The sequence below is a fragment of the Panthera pardus genome, unplaced genomic scaffold, assembly GCF_024362965.1.
Source record: "Panthera pardus isolate Hobbes unplaced genomic scaffold, ASM2436296v1 HiC_scaffold_2, whole genome shotgun sequence".
Classification (NCBI taxonomy): Eukaryota; Metazoa; Chordata; class Mammalia; order Carnivora; family Felidae; genus Panthera; species Panthera pardus.
In genome coordinates, this window is record NW_026526765.1 from 88,158,449 (window position 1) to 88,169,667 (window position 11,219).

The 11,219-nt window shown below is 32.5% G+C and overlaps 1 protein-coding gene across 6 annotated transcripts in view; it reads left to right on the forward strand.

Moving 5' to 3' along the window:
• The window catches only part of TMEM161B (transmembrane protein 161B), a 69,307-nt gene extending 59,111 nt beyond the window's left edge, over nt 1-10,196 (forward strand). For 5 of the 6 annotated variants that reach the window (XM_019462826.2, XM_019462829.2, XM_053907224.1 and 2 more), the window contains 7 exons: nt 139-290; nt 812-872; nt 1,360-1,500; nt 4,205-4,318; nt 6,374-6,548; nt 7,623-7,719; nt 8,915-10,196. In XM_019462826.2, the coding sequence (XP_019318371.1) occupies nt 139-290; nt 812-872; nt 1,360-1,500; nt 4,205-4,318; nt 6,374-6,548; nt 7,623-7,719; nt 8,915-9,192 (1,018 nt within the window). In that variant the 3' untranslated portion in view covers nt 9,193-10,196. The remainder of the gene's footprint in view (nt 1-138; nt 291-811; nt 873-1,359; nt 1,501-4,204; nt 4,319-6,373; nt 6,549-7,622; nt 7,720-8,914) is intronic. The other variant, XM_053907227.1, reaches the window with a different exon arrangement.
• Nucleotides 10,197-11,219: the final 1,023 nt, after the last annotated feature.

Genomic DNA, 11,219 nt, shown 5'->3' on the forward strand with positions numbered 1-11,219 from the left:
ACCTTGTAGATAATGATGTTGCGGAATTAAAATAAATGTTGTAGTCAGATTTTACTGGAGTTCAAATCCTGTAAAGATGGTTGTATTTAACTCCCCACAAAGTTACTTGTGGTTTTTCCTGAACTTTTCCTTCTGCAGCAAAGTTCTATTTTCATTAACTACACACTATTTTAAAGTCGAAGATGGTGGTGAAAGATCAGTCTGTGTTACTTTTGGATTTTTTTTCTTTGTGAAAGCAATGGCAGTCTTGATTGTAACAGAAAACTATCTGGAATTTGGACTCGAAACAGGTAATCATTTCAAATTACTTTAAAAATCAATTTTGCTTTATCAAATGTTAATATTTTTTACTTCATTATTTAATTTTTATATCTGATACATTTTTAAAATTAGGGTTGAGGTGTTTATTCTGTAATGTCCTAAATAATTAACTTTTATTATTCTTAAATAAGATCTTCCTTTTTTGTAGTTGTTTTAGCTGAATTTTTTGTTACCTTTTTTCAAAAATGCACCCCTTCCCCATTTTTTCCTTACAGTTAAGTAAGTTTCTACAGTGCTAAAGTTTACTCACATAGATAAAGATGCAAATTTTAATGCAAATTTTATGCACACTTATGGAATGTACAAATATCAAAGGGATGTTTTCAAAGACTGTTCCTGCTAATAACCAAATTTTATTGCATTATGGCATACTAATTAGCACATGAAAGAGCTAAGCTAGTCACTTCAACATTTAAGATGTTCTGTTTTCTAACATTTTATTTCCAAAGAAAGATTCTGTATTAAGAATTTTTCTTTTCTCTCCCTGCAGGGTTTACAAATTTTTCAGATAGTGCGATGCAGTTTCTTGAAAAGCAAGGTTTAGAATCTCAGTAAGTTTTTATAAATACTAAATATCACTTAAATTTTAATTTTTCCATTTTTTTGTACAACAGCATTTTGTGGCTTTTTGTTTTTAATCTGTGAGGATTTCTTTTTAAGTAGATTGTCCCTTTTAGAAATATCCTTGCTCGTAATTTTTACATGTGTATAAAGTTAGTATGTTTCATAGAATTCTTATTTGTATTCTTATTTGGTTTAATTCCTTAAATAACTTTATACTGAGTTGTATATCAAATTCTGTGTTGAATTTATAGGTTGGGTTGTTACCAATGTGGCTAGAGAGGCCTGATTTAGTTTATAGTTCACCCAAATATGGCTCATTATAATTGAGTAAGAGAACTCTTTTTGTAAAAGTTTACTTAGTTTTTATTAGTTATTATTGTGGTTTGTAAAGTAATGGATTAGAAGAAAGGCAATTCCTAGAAAGTTAACTTAGAGAACTTCTTACTTTTTTTATTTTTATTTTTTTATTTATAGGGGTCCTGTTTCAAAACTTACCTTCAAATTTTTCCTGGCTATTTTCTGTTCACTCATTGGGGCTTTTTTGACATTTCCTGGATTACGACTGGCTCAAATGCATCTGGATGCCCTGAATTTGGCAACAGAAAAAATTACACAGTAAGCGGAAAATGTACATAAGCACATGCAGATAAATATATGTTTTCCATCTTAATGAAGGTATATTATTGTAATGAAATAATAAATTATTGTATTAAAAATTAATAACCGTTTGATGTCATACTACTTCCTCTTCTAGAAGCAGGTTTCTTTTATTCACTTCTAAATTTTAAGTCCTATGTTTAAAAACATGTATCATTTACTCAGTTTCCTTTTCACTTGTTAAAATGGAAATGTCAGTACTTCTGTTCTTTTTAAGTCAGAAGTCAGTGTTTATGAAATACTCCCTATAATTGAACTAAGGATCTGTGGAAATTTTCTTTAATCAGAACATTTTAATTAAAATATTTTATTTAAATTTTATGTAAATAATTTTATGCAAATAATTTTTTACTTAAAATGTTTTTATTGTTTTGAAAGTTAAAATTTTGTACATAAGAAATAAGTTTTGTTTTTTCTTTTTAAATTATTGATCTGTTTATGAGACCCTTGTTAAAATAATACATTATTTTATTTGGAGATTGCTGATACTGTACAGTGTTAAATATCATAGATTACTTTTAACTGCCAAATCCTATTTTAGGATTGGAGAAATCCTGGATGAAATTTAGGATGGAGAAATAATATTTGAATCTCCACATATAGTTCAAAACCCATTTACCATATTCTTTGTGGTTGTTACAGATGTTTTTTGTTGACTGTTAGACACCTTGGCAGAACGACAGGTTTATATCTCTCTGAATTCATATCCAGACCAAATTTCCGTCTTGTCTTCATGTTTTGCAGTAGAAGCCCAAGTTGAGAATATTCCATTTTGATATTTGTGTATATAGTCTTTGAGTTTCTCTGAGTGATCATTTTTCCCAACATTTCTGTTCTTTAAAACCCTGTATTTAATGAAATTGTTTCTCTAGTCTTTTCACATTACCTCTCTTACCTATGTCATTTTCCGTTATTTTAATTTTGCAGTCTTTTTGGTTTTCTCCTTACCTCTATTTTTCGGCATATGCTCTATGTGTGTGTTTACTTATTCTCACTTCCCAGTAACCACTTCTTCCTCCCTCTTTTTTCCCTTCCTTTTTACTCAGCATGCTCTTGGCTACATCCTGCTTTTCTCCCAACATCCATCCATCTCTCTAATGGCTTCTTTTAAAACAAAACCTGGTTCTCCCCCTCCTCTCTACACACACACTTCAGTCCACTAACCCCAGTGTTAGGATTTAAATAAGCTGAAAGGGTGGGTGGAGGGGAGCCCTTCACCAGCTACTGAAACCGCTGTGGGCTGCTCCTTGATACTAGAGTGTTCCCTAGCAACACTGCATACCTAATACTGCTGCTTTCTTCCCCCGCACCCGGTGGTTTACCCAGGCTGGGGGATGAAAGAATCACTTTATAAAAACATTTAAAGCATTTGGTGGTAGTTTAGGGTTGGGAGGGAGCCTATCTTCTTTTCCTTTTCGGTAAAATGTAGCTTCTTTTTAAAAAAATTTTCCCTTTGGGGTTGGGAGCTTTATTTTCAGTTCATTGCAGCCCCCGATTGTGTTTTAGCACTCTGCCATGATACAGGAGTGTGGGCAAGCTTGTTCTGTTGTGAGAATAGCAGGACTGGCACAAAGCGCGGCATTCTCCTCACCCCCACCACCAGGCACTAGTATGTGTTTTAATGCCAGAGCTTAGAACCAGAGTTCCACCTTTTTCGGTCAGGTTTTCATGGGTTTCTGACCCAGGCCTGTTTCCTCACACAGGTCACTGTCATTTGCATTGTAGTGATGATTTTAAAATGTTGCATGTGTGTATTTAAAACTGTCCAGTTAAGTCCTTCACTGTGGTTAATCATGAAGCAATGTATGGTAATAAAACAGAAGAATTGGTCTTTTTCTAAAATAAGAACTGTCTTTAGTAGTCATCTGCCTTTGTGGGATACAGACTTAGAACATTAATTAACAATGAATTATAATTCAGACCTAAAACCTTTTAGTGTATCAGGTATTTTGGTTTTCTGGAGTAATGTAAATTTCCTTGGTACATACAGGATAGGGAAATTAATTTCAGGCATGTTCATAATATGAGGAAATAAAAATATTTGAATCATGATTTTAATAGTCTTATTCAAACATTATGCATGATCATTGCATTTTGAAAGTTTGCTTATGTGTAAGTTGTTGCAGTAGGTTCCATGTGCCCTATGCCTGCTAGTATTTGGACCTTGCTAACACTGTTTCTTTCTTATACATAGTAAGGAGGCACTTTGTTTTAGCTGCACTGAAAAAGTATCAAAAGATGATGCCTGTATACTGAAAATCCATTGGATTCGTTGACTGTGGAAAGTTAGGGAATCATTTAAGTACCTGTGTATTAAAGCAGGGATATCGTGGGAGATTGTTAAAGAACACTAGAACAGAACTGAACAGATTTTGATTTTAGTGCTAGGTCTGCCTTTAACCTGTGATACTCCCATGAGCAAGTCACTTAGCTTTCCTGAATCTAAATGTTCTCATCTGAAAAATTCAGATAATGAGGTAGTTTTGCAGGGGCTCAGATCAGTGTCCTGTGATAAGGATAAAAAAAAATAATGATGTCAGTAATACCTTATTACAGAATACTGAAAATAAGTTTCTACCTCATTTTTTAAGTTCCAAGTTCCTGTAGTTTATTAGTGTATTTTATTCCTGGATTTTTATGTTTTTTTCTTACATACTTTCAGAACATTACTTCATATCAACTTCTTGGCTCCTTTATTTATGGTTCTGCTCTGGGTTAAACCAATCACCAAAGACTACATTATGAACCCACCACTGGGTAAAGAAAGTGTCCCTTTGTAAGTATGGGTATCTGGTGGCTATTTTTTGTTTCCTTATTGAATCGTAACTTTTTCAAAATGGTATTTCCTGTATTTAAATTTTTTAATGATAATATTAAGACACTGTACTTTTAAAACATAAATAGAAATGCTAAAAGATGTGTTCTAAAACTGAAGCTACTGGCAAATCATCATTTAACCTTTTTATGAATGTGAACAATTATTAATCCACACCAATATTGTCTTGCACACTTGTAAGTTTTTCTGCTTCCTCACATCATGTCTAGTTGTTACCTGACATTTTTCTGGTTTGGGGCCTGTTTTTAAGATACTTTCTGCAGTTCTTTTTTTTTTCCCCCCTTAATTGTGAAAATTATAGAGGAAATAATGAGTAGTACAAATGGAAACTCATGTTCAGCCATTATAAGAGTTGTTGATATTTTCCATATTTCCTTCCCCTTTTTTTGGTTTGTTTTTTGATGTAGTAGTTTTTCAAGTGAATTAGAAGTCTAATATTTTTATCCCTAAGAGCTTTAGTATGCACCTCTAAGAAATAAGGGCATTTTCCGACATAATATTATCATTATACCTATCAAATTTTTAAAATAATGCCTTAACATTATTAACTAATATTAGGTTATATTTCCCCTTTTAACAGAACTAGACAGTAAGGAAACATAGAAACAATTTATTAAAAGGTGCTAATAACTGCACTTGATATATTAACTCATTAGCCTTGTGGAACCATGTTAGAGTAATAGAAAGAATCAGACAAAGCTGGTTCAAACCCCAGTTGTGATCTTCACTGAAACTGTCACTTGAGGGAGATTATTTAACTTCACTGAGCCTCTGTTTCCCCATCTGGAAAATGAAGATAATAGTATCTACCTCACAAAGTTGTCATTGGAATTAAATGAAAGAATACATGTAATGCAACCAGCTGGAAGTAAGTGCTTAATAAATGTTTCCTTTACTGCTCTGCCTCACCAGAATTAAAGTGGAAAACCTTGACTAGTCATTGACTACACAGTATACATTTTATATTAATGTATTTCTTTTAGATCCTGGTACATATTTGTCTTGGAGTACTCAATCAGTGATGACCATGATGGTTTTTTTTTTTTTAAGAGTTAATCTTAATGAACTAGGGAAGTATCTTTTGAAGTTGTAATGTTTTTCCCCCATACAAGTAAGTCTTAATGGCAGTTTTAACTTGAAAGATTCACAAAGTTTTTAAAAAGTAATTTCACATAGTGCACTGTCCTATATTAGGCACCTGATATGTGCTAGAGATTAAAAGAGATGCTGAGCGTGGTCTAGGTGTTACTTTCCAATTACTCACAGTGTTACCTTTTATCAAAGCAGAAACCATGGTCTTTTAAAAACATTAAACCACAAAAGGACATCAGAAGTTACCTCTTCTTTCTAAAATTCTCTGAAAAAGCATCATAAGGGTACATCTTCTCACCTGGAACCCTCATCTTAGTCTTGAGGAATTGCTCACAGCTGAGCCAGCTTGAGCACATAGGTTAAATGACTTGATAGAGAGGATTCTGAGCCATCTGATTTCTTCATAATGTATCAGAATTACTGGTTTTCCAATGATCCCAGTCAGGAGCTCAGCAGAGAGGTCATATTGAAATATCTGTATAATCAGACAAAACTCTAGGTATGGGTTGTTGACTTGGTAGTTCCATGTGCAGTCCCCTATAGTTTCCTTTTTTTCTTAAACTCTCCAGTTTAAGAGCACTCCACTTCTCTTCATTTCACAACCAATTTTTTTTTTCACAGACAAGGGTAGATAGAGAAGAGGATCCCTTGTACTTTCTGCTTTTTTCTTGTAGATATATGTTACTACTTTACTTTCATGATCCATTTATCTGTCTAGTTCTATTGTGCAAGTCAAAGTATTCTATAGTAAGGCTGTAGTATAGTGGGATACTTTTGTTTTATATCTCCAACTGTAGCTACGTATAGATATCCTGTGTTTTATATGGTGAAAATTGACATATTTAACTAGATGCTAACATATTTTGGTTTTTGAGAGCACCATATCAACTTTTTGACCTGTAGAATGACAGAAGCTACATTTGATACTTTGCGACTCTGGCTAATAATCCTGCTGTGTGCTTTGCGGTTGGCCATGATGCGCAGTCACCTGCAAGCTTACTTAAACTTAGCCCAGAAATGTGTGGATCAGATGAAGAAAGAAGCAGGGCGAATAAGTACAGTCGAGCTACAGAAAATGGTAAGTTTCATACTCTAGTCACAATGAAAAATAACAAACACTGTATACTGTAAGAAAACAAAGCCTTTGATTTCCTTTAATAGTAATTTCATCCCATCATACTCTTAACGAAAATAAATGGTATAATCATAAGTTGATACATATTAAGAGACCTCAATCTGATTGTGGGGCGAAGTGAAGAAAGAATCTCAAGTCCTCTTCCTGCCTTAGTACTTTAAGTATCATACAGTTTGGGTTGCAAGGCTATAGTATGTCTACTATTGCTAAATGGGACCCCCAACTGATTTGGAAAATACTACAATATATTATGTCTAGCCTTTAAGACTTACGAGGTAGGAAACACTAGTTTTAGTGACTAAATTAATTCCATTTAACATTCTTCCAAGTATTTGAGCATGAAATGTAAACATTTAACTTAATGTGAATTCCAGAGAAGGAAAGTGCTAGGAATCCATGCACCATTATAGTTAACTGGATCTATATAACCTGATCTTGTCTTTTTTAGAATTTTGATGTTGGGTCCCCTATTTTTCACTCTTCTTTCATAGTCAGGGACATTTATCAAGATTCAAACACTTTTCTTTTGTTTTACTGTATAAATTTCCACACTCTTTATAGTTTTACCTCAAATTTTAGTTGAATATGTTCATATAGAATGGGGATTTAATGTTTTTATTTATGAGGGGTTAATGACTTGGCATGTTATTTTTATTTGATGTTTTGGTGTCTGTCTAGAGATTTTCGCATCTTATTTTATATTTGAAATGTAACTGAATATGCCATTTGAATTTAAGTGATTATTTTCTCCAATTTATATTAATCGCTTAAGAAGAGCTATTTTTAAGGAATTTATTTTAATATTTTCACATTTTAAAAAACTCATTTTCAAACTAAGCCTTTCTGAAGTCCATTTGGGGGCATTTATAATGAAGTGTAGACTTATTAGCATTTAGCTTCCTTCCCAAGATGGAATTACTTATCTCTTAAGCAATTCATTTTGATAATTACATGAAAGTTAAATTCACCCATAACACATTCACCGTATTAGACACTTAAGGATGTTGTTATTTGCAGGTGGCTCGAGTCTTCTATTACCTTTGTGTCATTGCACTGCAGTACGTGGCCCCTCTGGTAATGCTGCTTCACACGACTCTGCTTTTGAAAACACTAGGTAGGCATGCCCTGGTGATGAGAAAGGGTGTCGGTTTCCTTTCTGCCTATAATTAATAATGCTTTTTGTTACCTACAAAGAAATAGGCCTCTTAAAATTGTTTTCTGTAAAAGCTTTAAGAAGAAACATGGAAAACTTTGAGCTGTAGAAGTTGATTCATCATCTTGGATTTGAAAACTCAAGTCCATATAGTTTTATAATATTATGCTCTATTTGTTCGTAAGAATTGTTTGCTGAAGGTTAATTGCAAAATTTACTGAGAAACTCGAATGAGCACTCTTGGTCTTAGTTATTTTGTGTTGTAAGAGGATGATACAAGATTTTTGTTAGTGCCTAACGTTTAAATTATTGTAAGGTCCTTGTATATTTATATGAATTGCAAGATCCTGTAGTGAGGTCTACTGTAGATATTGACAGGATAAAGATTTCTCAGTGGAAGAACAAAGTTCTCCCATAAGTCTGTTCACTAAACTATCAAGTTCCTGTGTGGTGTTATTTGAGAGCTATCCGTTATTGTATTGACCATTTCCCTTTGCTTAGATCAGGCAATCAGCCAGTGTGGGGGTTTAAGAAGCCCAAAGGAACTAGCAGTATTAGTTGGGTGTGCTTAGTAGATACTGTAGAGCTGATGACAGATGTAAATGGCCTTTAGGAATCTATGGAACCTAAAGAAGTAGCTCAATTATAAATTATGTGACTCATATCCTATCCAACATAGTAAAATATATGATGAAAAAGTTTCTGGAAGCTAGCTATTAATAGTGTCTCACATTGAAATCATAGATAGTTTCTGAGAAAGAAATTTATTCTGATATTGTAGAGGTAGAAAAGATTTCTAAGAAGTTACTGAGTCTGTCCCTGTCACTGCAGTAGAGGTAGTTGATTAATGTATTATACAAGGAAAAAAATGTTTTTATTATTTTACCAGATTTTACTGCAGTTAATTAAAAGTAAATTAGACTTTTTATGTGTACTTTTACTGATAAGGCCAGACTGTAGTCTAGTCAAGTTAAATGAATTTTTACCAGGTATGTAGAAAGGTTATTTTACTTTATTTTCAACGTGAAATAATTTGTTGTACCACTAAACTTGTTCTCAATTTCAAGTATAAGTTGAAAAAATTATTTTATTTTTTTAATTAGAAGCTTTGAAATTAGTCATTGTCCAAGTTTTACTTGTGTCTTGAATTTTCTAGGTAATCATTCCTGGGGGATTTATCCAGAATCTATCTCTACCTTGCCAGTGGATAATAGTCTACCCTCCAATTCTGTTTACTCTGAATTGCCATCTACTGATGGGAAGATGAAGGTAACTGTTACACAAATAACAGTGGCACTGAGCAGCTTAAAAAACATTTTCACTCCTCTGCTTTTTCGGGGACTTCTGTCTTTTCTGACCTGGTGGATTGCTGCTTGTCTCTTTTCTACAAGCCTTTTTGGGCTTTTCTATCACCAGTATCTGACTGTGGCATGAATCTCCGTTAACAGAAAAGGATATCCAAGCCACACTTTGAATTGAAATATCTGTGCCCTTGAAGGGCTATCGGAAACTAGAAGAAAGCAAATACAAAGGAAAAAGACATATCAGCATATCTTGTTTTAAATGCTTCCTCTGTATTCTCAGGGTGAATCAATGGTATAATATTTAAAATTACAGAGTAGATTATTAACTACTATACTGTGGCATTGGAATTTTAACTCCTTGTATTAACTGATGGTGAGAGGGCTATCTACAGAGGTAATACTTATGATTACCTTGGTTTACAGAAACCTCCAGCAGTCTTTGAAACTTCTCATATGACTCTAGTTCTAGATCGATTGCTCTTAATGGTATAACGGTACTGTTAATATTCATAGTGGCTGCCTATAGAACAATCTTCAAACTGAGCCATGCTTTGGAGGAGGGAAAGGAGCTAAAGTCACCTCTGTTGGTAATATATTAGTCACTCTTCAAATAACAACAATGGCAAAATCCAACAGAAAGGAAGAAATAGCTACTGTATATTACAGTAAAGAAAGCTGCATAGTAATTTTAAATTTAATGGAGATGTACATGGTTAATATCTACAAGTATTGCTGCTTGAGAGTAGCAAGAGTATTGTTTTAAAATGTATTTTATCCAACTTGAGGGATCTTTTAAAATGATTGGCTATATGAACATTTGCTGTTAGGCTTGGAACTCCCATATTTTATTTTATTCTTTGATCCTAAATGTAGTCCTTTTAATAGTCTAAAAATATTTATCAATATTGATCTGACTTTTAAAAAATTACTTTAATCCTGCTGACTACCTGTATGTATTGTATATATATTATATATTAAATATATAATATATTGAAATTATAAAAGATGAAAATATTGAATCCTTAAATATTTTAAGTTGCTGAATGTATATTAAATGTGACTGAATGAGATGTCTTTGTATCTAGAAATTTTCTTTCTTTTTGGAATGAGATTAAAATACATTTTGAAAGTTCATCAGATTAAGCAATTTATTTGTGTTGCCTATGTGTGAGACTGCTTAAAATTATATAAGTACTTAGGTGATTTCTCCCAAATAAAAATCTTTTTTTTATCATTTTCAAAACTCAGAACCTTTCCCACTAACCAAATCTACAGGAATCATTTAAACATTGTTAAGTAGGATTTGTTTTAAGTTCATAGTGTTTAGAATTAGAAATGTTAATATTTTATTTGATACGATGAAATTCAGGTAATTTGAATGATAAATTCATATGAAATGAAAAGAAAATAAATTTTTTTTGATGCTTTTTACATGTAAAACCTAAAATTAAGGGTTTCAGTTATAAAGGGAATGAATGTAAGAGATAAATAAGGTTTGTGTGTGTGTTGTTTTTGTTTTGTTTTGTTTTTTAACAGAATTTATAGGTAAATGTTCTTCCATGTTAAGGTCTTGAGATTACATATTAGTGTTATTGTTTCAGTGCTATTATCACTGTTGAAAGCACTTTTGAAGTTCTTTTGGAATTCCTTCCAAGGCTTGTGGTTCACATTCATTCAAATAATGGCAATACAGCAAATTCCTATCTTTTGTTACAGACTAAATATTTTGTAATTAGCTGATACTTTAAATATGACTGAGTAATAAGTGCTTAAATTGGATAAGATTCTTTGGTTGAAATGAATTGTTAATATAGCCTAATGATAGTTCATGCGTATTTCCAAAAGAAACATTCCAAATACATCTTAAGGTAACAGAATCCATGAAAATAAGGATCTTCTAACAGGATGACAGCATTTATGACAAGATTATGACATTTATTTTGTATGTGAAAGTTCTGATATGTTGGACTTGAAAAGAACCTCACCTGATATTTATAACCGTTTTTATTAAAGAGCTACGTTTTAAAAATTAGAATTAAAGTTACTGTTTTGAGTTTCAAAGATTGTACTGTGGTAGAGTAATATGGAGGGGAAAAGGCATAGAATTTATTATTGGATGAAATAACATGCATTTCTGAAATACTATTGATTCACTCT